This window comes from Phragmites australis, chromosome 14 (genome assembly GCF_958298935.1).
Source record: "Phragmites australis chromosome 14, lpPhrAust1.1, whole genome shotgun sequence".
NCBI classification, from domain to species: domain Eukaryota; kingdom Viridiplantae; phylum Streptophyta; class Magnoliopsida; order Poales; family Poaceae; genus Phragmites; species Phragmites australis.
Window position 1 is genome coordinate 9,300,395 of NC_084934.1, and position 22,113 is coordinate 9,322,507.

The 22,113-nt window shown below is 42.6% G+C and overlaps 1 protein-coding gene and 1 long non-coding RNA gene across 4 annotated transcripts; one reads left to right on the plus strand and one right to left on the minus strand.

Moving 5' to 3' along the window:
• Positions 1 to 4,930: 4,930 nt before the first annotated feature.
• On the minus strand, positions 4,931 to 15,510 carry LOC133891030 (uncharacterized). The gene is made up of 3 exons (XR_009904139.1): positions 15,063 to 15,510; positions 14,636 to 14,954; positions 4,931 to 5,041 (listed from the first exon to the last, which is right to left on the minus strand). It is a non-coding gene; the product is annotated as an uncharacterized LOC133891030 (long non-coding RNA).
• On the plus strand, positions 11,919 to 17,358 carry LOC133891029 (APETALA2-like protein 3). 3 transcript variants are annotated; one of them, XR_009904138.1, is made up of 11 exons: positions 11,919 to 12,577; positions 12,686 to 12,711; positions 12,820 to 12,850; positions 12,941 to 13,028; positions 13,141 to 13,286; positions 13,751 to 13,795; positions 13,889 to 13,992; positions 14,076 to 14,212; positions 14,662 to 14,769; positions 15,505 to 16,102; positions 16,179 to 17,358. XR_009904138.1 is itself a non-coding variant. In XM_062331717.1 (10 exons), exons 1-10 carry the CDS (start codon positions 12,123 to 12,125, stop codon positions 15,727 to 15,729), a joined length of 1,365 nt encoding a protein of 454 aa, XP_062187701.1. In that variant the 5' UTR covers positions 11,919 to 12,122; the 3' UTR covers positions 15,730 to 17,358. The 3 variants fall into 3 exon arrangements, 1 of the variants encoding a protein (XP_062187701.1); XR_009904137.1 differs by having other exon boundaries at positions 16,182 to 17,358; XM_062331717.1 differs by having other exon boundaries at positions 15,505 to 17,358.
• The last annotated feature ends 4,755 nt before the right edge of the window (positions 17,359 to 22,113 follow it).

Sequence of the window (22,113 nt, forward strand, 5' to 3'; positions counted from 1 at the left end):
TCCTCCTCTCTCGGTACAACTGGCTTCTTCAAAACTTCATCCATGTGCTTACCACTTAGTTTATCCAGCTCTTCCCATAGTGCATCAACTGTTAGGGAACGGGTAGGCTACGCTAGCCTAAAACAAAAAATTTCTACCGCAAGTAGGAGAACAAAGATCGTTACCACTCGACGCGCAGTGCAGCGGAAGAAGAGTTGGAGTAGGCTGATCCAAAGTCATGTGCATCAAACTCCTTGGACATCTTCTCGATCAGATCCGCAACTAGCCCCGCACAGGTGGTCACGCTTGATCAAGTTTGAGTAGGTAGTCATGCTCCTCGACCAGCTCTCGATTAGGTCTATTGTGGCCTCGACCAGTTCTGAGTGGTCGTGTCGTGCTATCCGACCAGGTTCGAGTGTTCACGTTGTGCTCCGCGACCAGACAAGCAGGTCTATCGACCAGTGCATCACGGCCGGTGACCAGTCCTGAACACATCATGAGCAACTCATTGAGAAGATCAGTGCCACAATAGCAGTAGCGCCTCTAAGGTATCCACACGTATCGGACAGAAACCCCGAGCGCCGATGTGCTAGCACCTCGGGCGCGGATAGTGTTTTGGGAGATCATGTGAAAAGCTGCGGCTAGGGTTTTCGAGTGCCTCAACCTCACCACGCCTAACCCTACGCCTCTCCTTATATAGAGCTCATTAATGGGCTCCTACGTTTGAAGCCCTTTAGGACTCTAACATCTCATGGATCACAATCTAATTCGTATGTTTTGTTCCAACCCATTAAGTGTGTGACCTGTTAGATTCATGTACAAACGACTATGACTCTGATGAGCACATGGCTCCTTCAGATACAATCAGTACTATTAATGTTCCTCTTATCATACAAGATCCAATTACAAGAGCAAGTGCGTGACAATTAAATCACCAGGTGAACTCATTCTGTAGTGTTCATACTTCCTTGGATGGATTACTACTAAATTCTTGTGGTGTTTTATTACTTAGGAATGTGGGAGAAGCACCACAACCTTACCCAGATATCACCCCTCGAAGGTCAAGTCTACTTGGACTCAAGGTTGAGCTCTAGTCGTGGTTGTGGTCGAGTCTCAGGATAATACATCACAAAAATGGGCATAACTCTCTCATACGAAGTCCATTTTAGGCGATATTAGACATTCTGGAAAGCTTATTACAAGCCCTTTCAATGGATAAGAGCTAGACCAAATATTCCTTATAGTTTAGTCAGAGTCAAAGAAATAAGGTGTTGCGTCACTGTTTCGGACCCTGTTGGGTCTTGTAATCGTGTCGGGGTCGGAGTCCAGGTTGTGCACACCTCTTTCCATGGTTGCACAATCCTAGATCGACCTACTCACATTCCCCCTATATATACATAATAGCTGTCATAGTTTAGGCTTGGGTTTGCCTTAAATTATTCTGTTTTAGACAGTTTCGCCATTTATTAGTTTGTTGAACTCCAACTTGAGCACTTCATAGGTAATTAGCAATATTCAGATTGCATCTATCTGTTCTTGCTTGTGTTCTTGATTCACTTGCAGGAAAAGTCTTCTAGGCGAGGTCAACTGCGTCTTGGCACGGTTGATAACCATGGAGTAGTGGTTGGTTGCGAGGGTTCTCGATCTGTTCTGGTCGGAGCCTTTGGATCATCAACGTCGAAACACCATCAATCGACTTATCATATTACCGTCGGAAGATCAGGCAAACATGCATCAAGTGGTATCAGAGCCTCAGTTGCCCGTTATGTAATCTCAGTTATCCCTTTTGTTTCGTCGAGTTCAACTACCTAGAGTCCAGAAAATTGCCCCACAAAAAAAGATTTAGATCTTAGTTTTCCGCTGTCCAAACCACTTTGTACCATTCGCAATTTTGTTTTCAGTTTTCGCGTTGTTGAGTTTGAGTCCATCGTCAGTATGTTTATTGTTGGCCGAGTCATCGTGTTCTAGTTTCTTGCGTCGAGTCTTTGCTAATTTAGTCGTTGAGTTACTCGGCTTGCCCTAGTCTGCTATAGCCGAGTTTTGTGTCCCTGCTAGGGGTCCCACCAGTCGATCCGACCACCCACTTGGGGTCCTGACCAGTCACTCCGACCACCCACTTGGGGTCCCGACCAGTCGATCTGACCACCCACTTGGGGTCCCGACCAGTCACTCTAACCACCCACTTAGGGTCTCGACCAATCACTTCGAACACCCACTTGGGGTCCCGACCAGATACTCTGACCACCCACTCGGGTCTAACCACCTAGTCACCGAGACCACCTAGTCGGATTTGCCCACCTTCTTGGATCCTACCACCTAGTTGGAGTCGTCCACCTTCTCAAATCCGATCACCATAGACGAAATAGAGGTAGCCAAAGTTCAGAGAGAGAGAATCTTTTTATTACCCTTATACCCCTACTCTCCAAAAAAGGTTTCTGACCCATGTATCTCACTAGTCTTAGAAAAGACAGTAGAAGAGTTTTGAGTTTGTGTCAATTCGCAAAAAAAAGTAAAGAAAGCAAGAAGCAAAGAGTGCCAAAAAAAGAGAAGCAAAGAGTGCAAAAAAAGAGCGAGAATTAAAAAGAAAAAATATATCAGGTTTGCATTGCACATTTTATTCCATTGTGCTTGTGTCTCTTATAGTTTTCGGCTTGCTTAAGCTAGTTCTAGGAATGTGTTCGGGCCAGCAACTGTGATAAGTACTATAGACTTTTATTCAGCTTTGCTAATCTGATTTCAATTATTGTTATTCTTTGCTACTAAATATTACTTGTCCAAGCTACACCTTCTCCCGATCAAAACAATTTCTCCCCTTGCAACTACCTCAGTCACACACGATAAGGTATCACGAACCAGCCACCGATTGTGCTAACTGCTGTGTTTGGTAAGAACACTTGCAAGAGTGTGGTAAGACGCTTGAGAGCGTGTGACTCCACTTCACTTTCCACCACCTAGTAGTTAATAGGGATAATATCTTTTGTTAGTAATCATGGCAGGTAAAACATCGGATGCAAAAAAGTATGTTTTGAGGGAAGAACTCATAATGTTGTTGGATGATCATCGACAAGCTTGACGACATTGATAAGAAGCTTGTAAAGACAAACACTACATTGCAACGACTTAATGATAGTATTGCCATGCTCAATACACGCTTTGATCGAGTGGTTAATCAGCCACCACACCATGGGCTTGTGGATTCTCATGGCGCAGTCCATGAGCAAGAAGAGTCTGTCGCAGATGATAAAATTTTGAGGCATGAAGGATTGCCTAATTCAGCGAGCGTACATTGTAACAAAAGACAATGGATATGTAAGTGCTAGTGATGTTGAGGATGAATATGCTCTTGCCGCTAACCATGCAAGTGACAAGGATGGACGTGAGACGGATATCGATTATGAGGAAGTGTTCGATGCCACTGCCACGGAGGATTATTGGACCCTCATTGTGCAGCGAGTGTTAAGCACTCAGATGGTGCAAGTGGAATAGTTATAACACCACAATTTGTTTCAGATGTTCCTCATAGTCAAGGATTATCGTGTTCGAGTCATTATTGATGGAGCAAGCTGCAACAACTTGGTAAATTTATATATGATCAAGAAGCTTGTCTTGCCGACAAGAAACCATCCTCACTCTTATCATATTCAATGGTTCAACAACAGTAGTAAGGTGAAGATAATGCAAACAGCTAGGGTACATTTTTTTATTAGTTCATACCATGATTGTGCCGATTTCAATGTAGTTCACATGCAAGCATTCTCTCTTTTGCTAGGACGACCATGTGAGTTTGATACTAATGTAACACATCGTGGTAGAAGTAATAAGTACACTCTTATGCATAAAAGAAAGAAAATAACTTTTCTACCTTAACCCTTGCTGAAATTGTAAAATGTGAACAAGAGATAGCTGAAAATAAGAGAAAAGAGCTTGAGAATGAATCTGAAAATTAGCCAGTAGCAGAAAAGGTTTTTCTACCCAAAAAGGAGAAAGCAACAATAACTTCTAAATTTGATGGAATTAGACTGAAAGAGTGTGTTATGCTTGCTGCTAAATCTGACCTTGCTGAAATTTGTGATAATTAGTTGCCATGCTATGCTTTGATATGCAAAGAGGCCTTAGTTTCACTCGAGAATATATCTAGCTCTTTGCCTCCGGCTTCTGCTAATCTTTTGTAGGAGTTTGTGGATGTATTTCCAGCTGAGGTACCCCGGGATTACCACCTATTCGGGGGATTAAGCATCAAATTGATTTGATTTCGGGAGCAACATTGCCAAACTGTTCTGCATATAGGACCAATCCGGAAGTAAGGAAATTCAGCGACAAGTCCAAGATTTATTTGATCGTAGGTACATACGAGAAAGTCTTAGTCCTTGTGTTGCTCCTGTTCTTTTGGTTCCTAAGAAAGATGGTAGTTGGCGTATGTATGTTGATTATAGAGTCATCAATAATATTATTATAAGATGTCGTCACTCTATCCCTAGATTAAATGATATGCTTGATGAGTTGAGTGGTTCTATAATTTTAACTAAAATTGACTTGCGAAGTGGATACCACCAAATTAAGATGGAACTTGGAGATGAATGGAAACCCGCTTATAGAACTAAGTTTGGCTTGTATGAGTGGTTAGTAATGTCTTTTGGGTTAACTAATGCACCTAGTATTTTCATGCGAGTGATGAACGAAGTTTTACATGCTTTCATTGAAAGGTTAGTGGTGGTATATTTTGATAATATCTTGATTTACAGCAAGACATAAGAACAACACTTTGATCATTTATATGTTGTTTTTAATGTTTTGAGATATGCATGTTTGTTTGGTAACCTCGAAAAGTGCACATTTTGCATGGATCGACTCTTTTCTTAGCTATGTTGTTATTCCATAGGGAATAGAGGTAGATGAAGCAAAAATTGAAGCCATAAAGAGCTGACCAACTCCTAAGACTGTTACACAAGTGAGAGGCTTACCTGATCGTGCAGGTTTCTATCGGCGATTTGTGCGGCATTTTAGCATAATTGCCGCTCCATTAAATGAGTTACCAAAGAAATGAGTAGTTTTCAAATGGGATCTGCACAAGAACAAACATTCAAGTTGTTAAAAGAGAAGCTCACCCATGCTCCATTGCTCTAACTTCCTGATTTTGGTAAGACCTTTAAACTAGAATGTGATGCTAGTGAGATTAGAATTAGAGGTGTGCTAATTCAAGAAGGTAAACATGTTGCTTATTTCAGCGAAAAATTAAATGGGTCAAGTCTGAATTATGCTGCCTATAATAAGGAATTGTATGCTTTAGTTCGTGCTTGAAACTTGGTAACATTATCTTTGGCCAAAATAATTTGTTATATAATCTGATCATGAATCGTTGAAACATATTAGGAGTCAAGCTAAACTGAATAAATGACTTGCTAAATGAGTAGAATTTATTGAGTCATTTCCATATGTCATAAAACATAAGAAAGGAAAGGATAATATGATAGCTGATGCACTTTCTAGGCGTTATACCATGTTATCTCAACTGGATCATAAGATTTTTGGTTTAGAGACCATTAAAGAATTATATGCTGCTGATTTGGATTTTTAAGTTCTTGAACATTGGAAAAAAAGGGCAAACATGGAATAAACATATGATGAATGACAGATTGCTTTATCGTGCTAACAAGCTATACATTTCAGCTAACTTCGTTTGTCTTTTGTTGTTGTAGGAGGCGCATGGAGGAGGATTGATGGCACATTTTGGAGCAAAAAAGATTGAAGATGTGCTAGCCGCTCATTTCTTTTGGCCAAATATAAGACGTGACGTCAAGCGCTACCTGTCACATTGCACCACTTGCAATAAAGCTAAGTCTCGCTTAAATCTATGTAATATTTACATGCCTCTTCCTGTTCCTAATGCATCTTGGGAGGATATTTTTATGGATTTTGTTTTAGGATTGCCTAGGAAAAAGAGTGGAAGGGATATCATATTTGTAGTTGTAAATATATTTTCTAAAATGGCACATTTTATACCTTGTCATAAGAGCGATGATGTTACAAACATAGCTAATTTATTTTTCAATGAAATCATTCGACTACATGGAGTGCCTAATACTATCATCTCGGATTGTGACACAAAATTTTTGAGTCACTTTTGGAGATCAATTTGGAATAAATTGGGGACGAAGCTACTGTTTTCTACTGCATGTCATTCCCAGACCGATGGTCAAACAAAGGTTGTCAACCGTACATTATTGACTATGTTACGAACAAATCTAAAGAAGAATTTGAGGATGTGGGAAGAGTGTTTACCACATATAGAATTTGCTTACAATAGGTCGGTACACTCCATCACCAAGGTAAGTCAGTTCCTGGTAGTGTATGGATTTAATCCGCGTGCTCCTATTGATTTACTACATTTGCCTACTTTTGAAAGACATAATTTAGATGCTAAGAAACATTCTGAATTTATTCTTAAGTTGCATGAAACCATTAAAAAGAATATAGAGAGTATGACTGAAAAGTATAGGATTGCTGGAAGTAAAGATAGGAAGGAAATAAAATTTAAATCCGGTGATTTAGTTTGGTTGCATTTGAGGAATGATAGGTATCCAGAATTCAGAAAATCAAAGTTGATGTCTAGAGCTGATGGACCATTTAAGATAATTGAGAAAATCAATGACAATGCATACAAATTGGACCTACCTGTAGATTTTAGGGTTAGTCCCACATTTAACATTTCAGATCTGAAACCCTGTTTGGGAGAAAAAGAAGAGCTTGAGCCGAGGACGACTCCAATTCAAGAGGGGAAGGATGACGAGTCTATGGATCCTTTGGATATGATCAATACCGTTAATAATCCTCAAATCATATAAGGTCCAATTACAAGAGCATGTGCACAATAATTAGACCGCCAGGTGAACTCGTTTCTCACTGTTCATGCTTCCTTGGATGGATTCCTACTAAATTTTTGTGATGTTTTATTGCTTAGGAACGTTAGAGAAGCACCACAACCTTACTCAGACATCACCTCTCGAATGCCAAGTCTCCTCGGATTTGAGGCTGAGCTCTAGTCATGGTCGTGGTCGAAGTTGTGGTCGTGGTCAAAGTCGTGGTCGAGTCGCAGGACAACACGTCTGTAAAACAGGCATAACTATCTCATACGAAGTCCGTTTTAGGCAATCTTGGACATTCTGGAAAGCTTACGACGAGCCATTTCCAATGGATAAGAGCTCGACCAAATATTTCTTATAGTTTAGTCAGAGTCAAAGAAATAAGGTGTTGTGCCACCATTTTGGATCTAATTGAGTCTTGTAATCATGTCGGGGTCAGAGTCCAGCTTGTGCACGCCTCTTTCCATGGTTCCACAACCCTAGGTCGACCTCCTCACATCCTCCCTATATATACACAGTAGCCGTCGTAGTTTCGGCTTGGGTTTTACTTAGATTATTTTGTTTTATACAATTTCACCGCTTGTTCGATTTGTGTTACCCCAACTTGAGTACTTCATTGGTAATTAGCAATATTCAGATTGCATCTACCTGTTCTTGCTTGTGTTCTCGATTCACTTGCAGGAAAAACCTTATTGGCGAGGTCAACCGCGCCTTGCTACGGTTGATAACCACGGAGTAGTGGTGTAGTGGTTGCGAGAGTTCTCAATCTATTCCGTTCGGAGTATTTGGATCATCAACATCAAAACTCCACCAATCGACTTATCATATTACGTTCGGAAGATTGGGCAAACGCGCATCATACGCTAGCCTAAAACAAAAAATTCGTACCGCAATCATCCAGGAAACCATGCTAGTAGGAGATCATAGATTGTTATCACTCGACATGTAGTGCAATGGAAGAAGAGTTAGAGTAGGCTGATCTAACGTCGTGCGCGTCAAACTCCTTGAACAACTTCTCGATCAGATCTGCGACCAACCCCACGTAGGTGGTTATGCTCGACCAACTCTGAGCAGGTGGTCATGCTCCTCGACCAGTTCCTTGACTAGCTCCCCATTAGGTCTATCGCGGCCCCGACCAGTTCTAAGTGGTCGTGTCATGCTATCTGACCAGATTCGAGTGGTCGTGTTGTGCTCCACGACCAGATGAGCAGATCTATCGACTAGTGCGTCACGGTCGGTGACCAGTCTCGAACATGTCACAATCCACTTGCTGGGAAGATTAGCGCCACAATAGCAAACCCATATACGAATATCCACACATACCGATCAGAAATGCTGAGAGCCGATGTGCTAGCACCTCGCGCGCAGCTAGGGTTTTGGGAGGTCATGTGGAAAGCTGCGGCTAGGGTTTTTGAGTGGCTCAACCTCACCACTTCCCACTCCATGCCTCTCCTTATATAGAGCTCGCTAATGGGCTCCTACGTTGGAAGCCCTTTAGGACTCTAACACCTCATGGATCACAATCCAATCAAGCCCATATACAAATCCAATTCGTATGTTTTGTTCCAACCCATTAAGTATGTGACCCGTTAGGTTCATGTACAAACAGCTACGACTCAGAAACCCTTTTCAAACCAAAATCAATAGCGGTCTCTAGTAGAATATGTTGACTCTCGAGTATACACAAAAGATTATATCGATTGAACCTTGATATATACATGCACCTATCCATTCGTTTCACGATACCAGTCAAGTTCAAGGCGAGATACGTACCACCCTTGTGATATCTCGACCATTCACTCGATCAAATAGTGAATTCATTATGATTAACTCTTTAATCATATTAGCATGGCTATGCACTTTGTTAATCCAACTAACTCAAGGGGCCCAGAGATATCTCTCCTATTATCAAGAAGGGGCAAATTCCATCTTGATCACTCATACTCCACGACATATTTCATGACAAACCCAAAAATTACCTTTATGATTACCCAGATACAGAATAGCGTTTGGTAGCTAAAAAGTATGTCATTACACATTCTAGGAATCAATGATGACCTCACGTCTAAGGATCCTGCAGGTACACCATTTGAGATAATAACTGATGACACATTATAATAACAATCCCAGCAGTATCTCAAAGGTGGATCTATCCAATAGTACGTTCTCTAACACAAATATCCACATTATTGATCTGGTATCTCTATACTTATGATCTATAAAATATAATCATCAATCAATACATATGCTAGTCTTATGTATCACCACAATGATATGTGACTAGAGATCAACTAAGAATAACATCACGATACAAACAAAGAATTTCATGAATAAGTCACATACTTGCCAATCAAAATAAACGATAGTCATTCTTGGAATATCACATTATTCAGAAGTATATGAATATAGACGTGTGATACAATCATCTCTGTGATTGCCTCTAGGGCATATCACCTTAATCAACTTCCTTCTTTGATTCTATTTGCACAACCTCTTAAATAGATCCAACAACCTCTTGCTCCTGAATTGTTCATAGAAGTTTGCTCCGAGATGCTTCATGCACTAACGGCTATGCAAATTTGGCCATGGTAATACCCCATCCGCATCACTCTACAATGTGTTGATAGTGTTCAACAAGCATGCGTGACAATCATGGAGTGCAAATATGTTAGGCCTATTACCAACAACACCTCTCTTAACCCATTGCAAGAACCATAGCCAACTATTCGTAAACTCACGTTCGGCGAATCCAAAAGCCAAAGGCACAACCTGGTTATCACCATCAACCCCGATAACTATGAGTATCTGCCCCCTGTATTTGCATGTGAGGAATATCTCGTCCATGCATATCACCGACCGATAATGTCAGAATACATCGATCATCCAGTCGAACAACCAGAACGCCCACTGAAGGACTCGATCTCCATCCTGATTGACAAAATCATGAGTAGCAATGCAGGTGTGGTTCCTGCCCTGAATAACCTCTAGCAGTGAAGGTAGGTTGTGGTATGAGTCCTTATATGTGCCAAACTTTTTCTCTAACACCTTCTATTTCGCTCTATATATCATGTCATACGAAATCTCATACCTAAATCTGGTGTTGATAGCATGCATAACTCTAAACAGAGAAATACTAGTCTTCTTCACAATCTTTAGGTACATCACATTTGCAGCATAATCATCGCTCATGTTCTTATGCGTATGTAGAGGTCGACTTAAGTTGCAAGTATGTTGCTTAGTAATAGACACTAACCATACTGCGTCACACCTCGACAAGAATCTATGAACTCGCCAAGTGCAACTTTCAACTAAACAATTTACGTCATATGTCCGAGGATTAGATATTACCACCTTGAAGTCCCCCGCCTCCGTGAAACACCATCTCTTCACTGCATACTGCAGATGGACCTTATAATGAAACATCTGGCCTTTGGTCACCACGATGGAATCATACTCCCATGTCGACTCGTGCCCATCGTTCACCATCAACTTCTCCAAAGAAAAATTCGTCTATTCTTTTGGGATACCTGCATCTGAGTCCACAAATGTACAAAACTCATCGTTATCTACACCTTCATCTGGTCCACTAGTGCCTCATTCCGCTCTCCCTGATCAACACACATCGCGGCCTCATTTTCTTCCCCATCGTTATGTTCTTCTCTTACAGTCTTTAGCTCAACCGGTATACTAGTCTACAGGGGTACCTCCGGAACCACACTCTCTTGCACCTCCTCATGGATAACGTTTTCACCAACAACTTCTATGGTGCTAGGTCCAGCTTCTATGGACCCAACATCGCTCGCTTCTACAAGGATGTAGTGGGAAAAACCCCGTCTCAACCTCAGTGACACAAATTGTTGTCATTGCTTCGAACATGTAACCTCCAAGAGCTCCTACTGCCAGCTAATTTCTCAATGTCTAGGAATTAGAACCTTCATCGTCAATCGCTGATGTGCCAGACTAAGTTGCAGTAGATTATACAACCAACCTAACACTTGTGACCGCCAAATCTCTCCCGGAGTATGTAATTTTGTGTCCACATACTGGAAGTTACTTAGATCCACCCAACTGTCACAATGCATAACATATCCAAGGCTGTAAAAACCCTGAACCCCACTATAATCGACATACCTAATTCAACGACCATACTATACTATGTTAGATTAAATAATTGTAATCAACATACAACAGCTATAACCACAAAATCTATTCAACCTCATCACTTATATTCTACATAACCATCAAATATCATAGCTAACATACTTTTTCAGTTCACACTATACTATCCTAAATGTATTGCTATCAAAAAATTATTCTATTTCTATTCTAAATATCATACAACTATAATTTCTAACTAATTCTACTTTCTAACTACTCATAAATTTCTAACTAATTCTAACTATTTCAAAAAAAGAAAAAACAACTGGCGCCGCTCTGCTCGTCGCCTGAAGCCACCCGCCAGTTGGCTACCGCTACCCGCCGCCGCCGCCACACGTCGCTGCCCGCTGCACACCGCCTTGCGCTTCTCGCCACCTCCCCGCGTCGCCTGCTCGTCGTCGACACTTGCTGTCACTGTCGTCGCCATCCGCTGTGTACGGTCGTGCGTGGGACAGAAATCGTCGATCGTGGAATATATAAAGGCCTGTCAGCACGTGGAATGCCAACAGGCCCGGCACCTGTCGGTATTCCACGTACTGACAGGCCATAACGCGTGACCTTTCAGCATTCCAAGTGTCGACAGACCATAATGTGTCACTTGTCGCCATTCAGAATACCGACAGACAACTACGCTCCATGCAAAGCCTACGTGGCACCCCGTTTAGCCAGGTCCGCGACCTGTCGGTATTTCGCATGCCAACAGGTCCTCAAGCCCAGCGCCACTTAAGCTGTTAGCATTCAGAGTACCGATAGGTATCTTGTCGGTATTTCGCGTGCCTAAAGGTAGTTATTTTTACAATTTTTTGAATTTAGCTATTTTTATAATTTTGTAATAAAATGATATTATTAAAAAAACTCCCTTGGAGAGTCAGGGGCGTGGGTCTCGAGCTGCTTAAAAGGCTTTGCACAAAACTGGCTTCACCGCAAACCGTTCGCCCCACTCACGTCCCATCGCGCCGTCCCCTTTTCCCACTCCTTCCCCATGGCCACCGCCCCCGCACCCGCCTCCCGTCCGGCCGCCACGCTCGGACGCCGCCGCCGCTACTGCTACTGCTAGAGGAGGAGGACCCGGAGGAGGGAGGGCTGTGGAGTTGGGGCAGCTCGCGGGTCGGGCTCGAGCTGGGGATGGTGCTGGATCTCAATGCGGAGTCGCCGGGCGGGTCGGCCTCGGTCACCTGGAGCTCCGGCGGTGGAGGCGGGGGCGGGGGCTTCTTCCGGTTCGACCTGCTCGGCGGGAGCCCCGACGAGGAGGGGTGCTCGCCGCCCGCCGTGACGCGGCAGCTCTTCCCCTCGCCGTCGCCGTACCCGGATGCTGCCGCTGCCGCTGCCGCTGCCTCCCCGGCGGCGTTGGACGGGTCGCCGCCGCCGCTGGAGGTGGTTGGCCCATGGACGCGCTGCACGGCGGATATCGGTGCGGCGACGGCGGCGGCGCAGGGGGCTGTGGTGGCCACTCCCGCGGACGCGGCGGTAGCTCCCGCAGCCGCCGGAAAGAAGAGCCGGCGGGGGCCGAGGTCGCGCAGCTCGCAGTACAGGGGCGTGACCTTCTACAGGAGGACCGGCCGCTGGGAGTCGCACATCTGGTGAGCGTCTCGTCTCTCTCACGATTAATCTGCGAGCTCTTAATCCGTGCTTGTTTCCATTTGTGCTTGCACTTAGTAACCTCTCGTTTGTATCGTCCAATTGGGCAGGGACTGCGGGAAGCAAGTCTACCTGGGTGAGCTCAAATTCTAGTTTCCTAGATCAAGTTGCTGTACTGATGTTAGTGTTAACTTTTGGTGTGCTTAGCTTGATTGTGCTTTGCTGATGCTTTTTCCCCCTTCAGGTGGATTCGATACAGCGCACGCTGCTGCAAGGTTTGAACTGAGCACTGATGAATTCATATTTGACTACTAGTTGTAATTTGGCTTGTGAATGTGCTGAGATTGTTGAATTGGATCGTGCAGGGCCTATGATCGAGCTGCGATCAAGTTCAGGGGCCTCGATGCAGACATCAACTTCCATTTGAAGGACTATGAGGAGGACTTGAAGCAGGTATGCTGGACTAGATGTGTGATGTTTGGTTGCTTGGGTTTTGAGTGCTTACCTTCTTTTTGCGTGCGCACGCGATTGATGGTTACTGATGAACTAGTTTGTGCGCTATCAGATGAGGAATTGGACCAAGGAGGAGTTTGTTCACATACTCCGACGTCAAAGCACTGGGTTTGCAAGGGGGAGCTCAAAGTACCGTGGTGTGACACTGCACAAGTGCGGCCGTTGGGAAGCTCGGATGGGTCAGCTTCTTGGAAAGAAGTAAGCAATCCTGAAATCTTGATTTGCTCTGGTTATAGCAACTACAAATGATTTCTATATTAGCTCAGGCGTTTCTTTTTCATGACATGAACAAAAAATGTGTCAAGATGAACTGTTTGAATGTGTCAGTTACTATGGAGATGGAACCTTAGGCACTCCATGCTTGTAGCTGCTGTAGGAAGAAAAAACATGGTGACTCTGAATGGGACAGTAAAGTATTGGAACGAGTATGTTTATACTTTCTTTTGTATCCTAACTCTGAAGTGATTGGCAACAGGCTTCATTTCTCTGTTCTTGGTTATTCTGCCACTAAAAGCATTTTACATTTATTTGGTGATCGAGTAATGCACTGACTGAAAACTTAATCCATGTGCAGTTTGGCTAATTGACAGCATAAATGACCTCTCCTAAGATGTTGTATTATCAAGTATCAGTCTGTAAATTTACTGAGAGGTCATGTGCAGGTACATCTACCTTGGGTTGTTTGACAGTGAAGTCGAAGCTGCAAGGTTCAGTTAGTAGTACTCTGCACTTCTCGGTTTTTTGTATAGTCACGTGTGTCATAAACTTAAACACTCACTATCCGTTTGTCGATTCTGTAGAGCATATGACAGGGCAACCATTCGCCTCAATGGAAGGGATTCTGTTACTAATTTTGATCCTACGTCTTATGATGGAGATGTTCCACCTGAAATTGAGAAAGATGGTACTATTTTACTGTTATATTTAACTGTGTCCACTGGAAGAGCCCACTACAAATCTTATTGTGGGATCAATTTTTTCTTGCAGAGGTTGATGAGGACATCCTTGATTTAAATTTGAGGATCTCACAACCTAACATACATGACTCGAAAAGTGATGGCATCCTGACTGGGTTCGGATTAAGTTGTGATTCTCCTGAAGCTTCAAATTCTGTTGTTTCTCAGGTAAATATATTACAATGTCAGGCATATGCAGCAGTTATACAATTCTTTGCACTGTCTGGCTCAATTCTTAATACCAGTTAAATGAGCAGCTTATAACAGAACTTGTAAGATAGTTACATGGGAATTGGTGTATGCACATTTGGTCATTTGGCAACCTTGTTATGTCACTTGCAAAAATACGGTTACTGTAAACCTCTTTTATTCTTAACCAAAATTCCAAACCAAAGAATATGTACTTTCTCTGTTTTGTCATGTCAATTAAAATCACAGAAGTAAGAAACCTACAACTTGAAGAGGTCTGCTAGGCAATTTGGTATGTTTATATGCATAACACATATAATTCCAAAGCCATAAAGCTCAGTTGCTTTGATTCTAATAGTGTGAGCTTAGGTATTAAGGATATAAATCTTGTATGGAACTTACTGGGTCTTTTTTATTTGCTGCTGTAGCCAATAAGTCCACAATGGCATGTACATCCCCAGAGCACATCGATTCCACCACAGCATCCACAACATTTGTATGCATCTACCTGTCCGGGCTTCTTTGTGAACCTCACGGTACTTCTAACATCCCTATTTTGGATCCTGTCACAAGTATGATTATAATTACCATTGAATTCAGAATAGACGATGTTTCAAGCACACATTTCAATGCTGCGAAAGTTATGTCGAACTTTGCTTAACCAATATATTTCACACCTGACCTTTGATTTTGCACCATGACCTGATATGTTTACTCTTTCCTGTGATATTTAGATTTTGTCATACGATGTACATATTTCTTTGAGATAAAGATGCTATGTATTTGTACATGTAAATAGTATATATAAGTAGTTGCACAGACTGTTTACCTTGTGAACTGCGAATAGTTCAATCAAATGACTCTTGTCACTCTTGCAACTTTCTCCGAGCTATAGCTGTCAAACTTTACAGTCGATGATGACACAGCGTTTGACATATCTTAGTATTCCCTTCTTGTTGCATTCTGCAGCTTTAGTTCTGAAGATGCCATCAATTACATGAATGCTCTCCACCTATATCTGTTCAAACCTGCACTGCCTATTACCTGCTGTGTCATACATTACTCTCTTTCTTCTTTATGGTATTGCGCAAGTCCTTTTTATCCCAGAGGGTTGCATGTTTGCATGTAATTTTAACTTACGGCCATTGATTAAAATCATGAAAATCTTTAGAAACAAGAGATGTCTAGCTGGATGTGGTCAGGCTTGAATCACTACTGTGGTCAAGAGTCAAGACTCAAGACTGATGCCTCTTGTCGTATGGCAACTGCAGGAAGTACCAATGGAGAAGCGACCGGAGTTGTATCCCCAGTCGTTCCCCTCGTGGGCACGGCAAATGCAGGGCTCCCCTGCGCCGTTACTCCCTACTGCAGCATCATCAGGATTCTCTACTGCAGCATCATCAGGATTCTCTACTGCCACCAACGTCCGCGTGCCGTCGTCCCGGCCCCGTCCCTTCTCCATCGGCCACCAGCTCCAGTTCCCCCCAACCGCCTGACACGCCACCCCCCCCCCCCCTGCTCAACTGCAGACGACGCGCGTCTGGACCAGACTGGTCGGCAACAGTTGCCATTGGTTGGGGTAGAGAGAGATGGAGGCTCCACCACACATCCACACCCACACCCACACGATCTTTCTCTCTCTCTCCCCACCTGGTAATTATCATCGGAACCACCACGCTTATGATTCTTTTATCCTTATTTTGAGGGCGGATCCACGGATCATGAGCGTGTACCTCCAAAACTCTATAATAAATAATTTATGATAACTCTGGCTGAGCTTTCAGCCCTCCTTCTACCACAGAGTTCTCTTGAACAGCGAGCACTAAGTTGGGGAGGGCCCACTCACAGCAGTATAGTGGAGCCAATCAGGTACGGGGACTATCAGCCAATGCCTTTTCCTCGCTATCCAGCAACTATTCCTTTGCCTGACCTTCATTGCTCACAGCAGAGATAGACTGTGTGGCCACTGTTACTCTGCCGCAGCTTCCTATTGTGTGCCATGTGAAGTGGTGCGGTGTACTGTTGCCATGCACGGCTGCCGCTTCCAAAGTGGGGGGTTGGCTTGGCCTCTTGGTCATCTCTGCGTGCTTTGCGTTGGCTTTTGATGTCATTTTGGGACTGGTGCACCTACTGGTGGGGTGGATGGTGATACGACTGGGAACAGATATGTAGTCTCCCGCAGTCGTGCTGCTTTCTTGCTTTGTCTACATCTATCTATGGCCAGCTCCAGCTGCTGCCTTTAAAAGCTACCCCAACTGCTGCCCAGGGGCCCTCTTGAATGCCCATCCTTTCTTTATTGGTCCGTTGGCCTGCTGCTTCTTTTGCGTTGGTTGGTTCGTATGAATTGGATGGGAACATGGGGAGGGGCTGGGTACCATGCTGCCCTGCCAATTTCTGTGCTGTGGATGGTAAAAGACAAAGTGTATTGGGTTGTGTAGCGAAGTGGTGGTGCTCCAGAGTTCGGAGTTAAGACGCCTACGAGCCTATGTGATGCTTGCCTTCCCTCTGTTGTGACCTGTGAGTGTGATGGTCCATGTCTTGGCATATTTACTTGCCATTTAGTCCAACCTTTATGTTACGTATCATAACGGGTTAAACATCCGCCCAGTAACCAAGCGGAGTCCGTTGCCAAGGTCCCAAGGATGAGATATTAGATTATGAAGATTAGAATATTAGAAGAGATTGGATTAATTTTTATTACATAATTCCCTTAAAGGCTGTAATTGCTCTTTATATAGAGCTTCAGTCAAAACCTAAACGACTCCTAAATAGACTTCATTATAATCCAATCCTATTACAATCTCTTACCAAATCTATCTTCTCCCAACCGAACTCAATTCTGCTAACCTATCCTAAATCCAACTTGCCTGCTTCTCTTAATCCCACCCTCCTAAAATATCTCTATTGATATGACCTTCCAAACTAGCTCAATACCCCATGTAACATTTCACTATGTTGTTGGTCTGGGTATTAGTCCTGATCCGATCTGGGCACTTTGTTGGGCATAAATAAACTTTACAATGACATCAACAATGAAGCATTTGTCTTTAACTGCTTGGAGTTGATGGACAAGTTATTATCGGATTAATTTGAGACATCATAAAAGAAAAGGTTAATTTGGGGTATATGGTAATCAGATTAGTTTGACAAATTAGCTTTGATTTTTGAAAAACAGGATACATATTGGGGTTTTTTTTAATGAACTTGAAATGACTATTGTCAAATACTAGTATCTGCCGTGCAGAAAGGAAAGTCACACAATCTTAATTGAATCAAGTGCTATGTGGAGTTAACAGATTTTTAAATGTATACATGATTCTTATGATTCATATGCTACTGTCCTTTTCATGGTGCATCTGAAATTAGACAAGTTTTGTTTTTGGAATGTCGCAACATTTTAGGAATTTGCTCTAGAAAACCTGAGCCTCCATTTCAAAAGCTAGAAGTTTGCTGCAGCAAATGTTAATATATATTGATAGGAGATTGAGTTGATAATAATATGGGTGGAACTAATGTATCTTACTAGGATGTTGACTTAAGCTTGGCGAGGCTAAGTGTTAGCGTGCCAATTGTTGTACTGAGTTCTGTAGCGCTTAACTGAATACCCAGCTAATCAGTTTGTTATATGAAAATGTACGGCAGAGCCCTCGGTAAAAAAAAAAATGTATATCAACTACTGCAAAATTCATTTTTCATAGATAAACCTAGTTTTCTATTTGTTAACATATCCTATTCTGGTAAAACAAATAACAACGAAGAGTTAAAGAGCTACAGCAATGCTGCGGTATGGTTTCAGTGTATCCAAGCTCTAAACAACTTAGTCTCTTTAGAACAAATTCAACGCTATGGAAAAAATTTCTTTGAGCACTTCAGAATCCAGGAATAGACCTTTAACATTCCTGTGAAAAAAAACGGTGAATGGCTTATTTTATAGGAATTTCAGAGAAATTCTAACGTGTGGTCAACCCTCATGGAATTTTTTGTGTGTCTCTCTTCAAATTCCTATGTTTCCGTTGCATAAAGGAAAAACTATTTCAGTGTTTTCCTGTGTTTTGCAATCTTCTGATTTGTTAGAATTTTCCTGTGTCCAAGTCTCACTGCGATGTTGTCTGTGCACGTTTCTGTAACTGGCAAGAGCTCCCCTGTGCTGCCTGCTGCCTGTCTATACAGTAGTCAGCATACTTGAGACAAGGCGGGGCATAGGGATGAAAAAAAGAATAGGAACGGTAAGAAAAACTATTAACCATTTTCACTTTTATATTTTTTATCGAAAACGAAATAAAAATAAAAAACAGAACCGATAATCCAATCCGAATGAGAACACGCTGCTATTGGTTAGGAACCGATAATTCAATCCGAAAACACGGATCATTTAGTACAATTGCCAACAGTTCCCTTTTTGATCTGATTTCACTGCATGGGCGGCAAACACTGAGGGGCATCTCATTTGCTCCAGGAAGCAAATAAACTGTCTGTTGTTAAATGCCCATGTAATGATGCAGATGTAGTTGACACATGTCTTGCTTGCTGTCATAAATATAGTTCATACACTCCTTAGAGACAACCATTGCAAAACAATATATTCTCACAAAATTCTGCCCATTTTTTTCCCCAGAAGTCTGCAGTTTTGACTAGATTTGACCAAACCCAGATGCTAACTCTGATATGAGCATTTTTTATATATTTGTAACCTTGGTGTGTGTTGTTGTAACTCACCCTACTGATTATCCATTCTAAACTTAAATTAAACAAATAAAAAAAACATGGGACAAAAAGATGCCTGCTACCATTAATGCTTTGATCATTGACAATATGTTAGCCATCTCTGTTTCAATCCAAGCTGAAAAGCCACTTAATCAGAAGCAAAGCAATAAAAATGGAACTCTGATACGTATGCATCACCGCAGAACAGTTTTGTTGGTAGTCAATAGCTGCATCAGCGATTCACAGGTGCTTTACTCCTTAACCCTGACACCTAACCAACTTAAAAGGGCCATGTCAACTGATGATACTATCTGGTTGAACCATCACACAAATTGACCATACTGTACGAGGGTCCACTTCCACATCTGTCGGACCACTCCTTCGAGTCACCTCATGTAGTTTATACTAGTCTCTGGATCAGTAGTTAGTACGTACGAATTTCAATAAAAATAGACATTACAGACATACAACGATTAAGTACGATAATAGGGTACAACACAGAGTTCATTACAATAAAGACCCATAGGTATAAATAATAAACCCTCACAGTACAACGGAAACGACGCAAAAGCGACCCATGCCCTATAGGCAGCTTGAATGCAGATGAAACCATCTTCTCTTTCTTCATCTTCCCTTTCAACGAAGTCGGCATCTGGATCATCTGGGTCCATAATTAGCAAGTGTGAGTACATATGGTACTCAGCAAGTCCTACCTCAAGAGGGATATTTTAGATGCATAAGTATAGATCAAGGATAAATTTGTAGAGTCTTTTAGGTTTTGCAGGGGAGATACTTCCATCCCGCCAGTTCCCACAAGTCTTCTGACGGTGGACACACAGTCCATAAAGCTTAGGGCACAAAGCCAAAACCCTTCTTTTCGAAAACACGGGCACATTGCCCATTCACACATCAAGGAGGTACTCACGCTGAAAAGCTAATCATTTTGACCAAATCATAGCATGTCCTTGACCGAGGACACGGCTATCCAGATATGTTGAACACTCTGCAGAAGTTGTACACTTTACCCACAAGATATGCACAGGCTCCCACCTTAGCAACTGGTGTAGCTGTCATAACGAGACACAACGATCTCACAATGTAGTCACAATATCCACCTATAGGGCACTAAGATATCAGGGGCCTTAGAAGATTCACGGGAAGGACGACTTAGCAATCCCAAGGCTTTGGCATAGCCTTAACAATATCACCAGCCGGACCTTGAGCTACGTACCACCCAAGTCTTCTCCTGGTCCCTGTTGCCACTACCAACCTCCGGGTGGGTACTGAACTAAGTCAGAGGGGTTAGGTCAAGTCCTGCCCATCCAGAGCTTAAGGGCATGCACTACGGCTACTAGTTCCAAATCATAGGTTGGGTAGTTCTTCTCGTGCTTTTTCAACTGTCTGGATGCGTAGGAAACTACCTTACCGTCTTGCATTAGGACACATCCTAATCCTTGCCTAGAGGCATCACAGAATACCGTGAAATCCTTGTGAGTATTTGGCAAGGTTAGCACTGGGGCTGTGATTAATCTATCCTTTAGCTCTTGAAAGCTCTTCTCACAAGCCTTGTTCCATTGAAAGGGTTTTTCCTTTTGGGTCAGTTCAGTCGTAGGTTTTGCTATTTTTGAGAATCCTTCTATGAACCTCCGGTAGTATCCTGCCAATCCAAGGAAACTTCTGATTTGTATTATGTTAGTTGGCGGTTTCCAATTCGCGACTGCTTTAACTTTAGCAGGTTCCACTGCTACTCCTTTTGTTATGACGTGTCCAAGGAAAGCAACTTTCTTTAGCCAAAATTCACTCTTGTTAAATTTGGTATAAAGCTCATAGGCTCTTAATCTTTCCAAGACTATTCTTAGGTGTTGTTCGTGCTCTTTAGCACTATGAGAGTAGATGAGTATGTTGTCAATGAAGACTACGAAAAACTTATCTAACTCTTCCATCAATACCTTGTTCATTTGTCACACCCGGTTTTAAGACCAAAACCAGATGTAAACTATATGTATGCTAGGATCAGTTATTCATACATATAGCGACTTCATTAGTGTAACAGACACAATGTTTCTTATTACATCGCTAAATTATTACAAAATGACCACACACAGGTCTAAAGAAAAGAACACCACAGCGGAAAAAGGAATGGCGCAGCTCCAAGCCAACAGGCAGTCGACCGAGAGTTCCACAAGCCTAGAACTCGGCATCATCCTCGGGGAAGTCATCCTTAGGAAATTCTTCAAAGGTTTCACTTTCTGAAACAGCAAGCGTGAGTATTTCCAATACTCAACAAGTGGGGGAGAAATAAATTTAATATGGTGGCTTGAAACAAGGTTTCCTAATCTAGGGTTTCATTTGCATAAAAGCCGATTTTTAGCCCTGAACTATGGAAAACAAATTTTTTTTATTTTAACCGAGAAAAGATGTACCAAAGATTTTCTTTAACCTCCGGGAATTCAACCCAATTCCCAAACCAAGAAAATACCCACCCGACTAATCATGCGAGGATCCAGGCTGCTCATAACCGTGAGCACGGCTGAATATTCAGTTTGACACTCTCCAGAGTTTGTGCACTTTACCCATGAGTCGTGATCTTCTCTGTTGCCAGTACCTGATGGTACCTTACAAACTTCCGGGGTGTGCGCCAAGAGATCACTACGAGGCTTTTCCAGAGAGTCTCCCAGTTATGCACTTGCCCACTGAGGTTTCACTGCCGTACATAAGTGGAGTAACCCTCCACCCCAGAAGCCCCCTCTTGTGCCGGGTAGAATCGGGAAGTAACCCTTCCTTATCTACACATCCGATTGGTTCATACAACCCTGGGAGAACATCTAGTTACTAGGCCAAGCCGTACCATATTGGTCTCGTGGTTGCCTTGTTCGCCATGGGTGTTCGCTCCATGAACCGGTCCTTAAAATGGTCTGGACAAGACCTCCAATAACCCCATAAGGGTATACTACCAAACAACCAAACAACCAACCATGTCGGGAAAAGTAGCCCCTTTCTTGCCCAAAACCCCAATTATCTCTGTTGTTAACTCCCTTAACAACATTAATTTCCATGATATTCTTCCTATATCAATTTTTAGTTCATAACTCAAGATTCATCATCCTACACGCTACATGTTCATCTAAAGCATGGTTAAGCATAAACATGATGATCTGGTATGGATAAAGTACCTA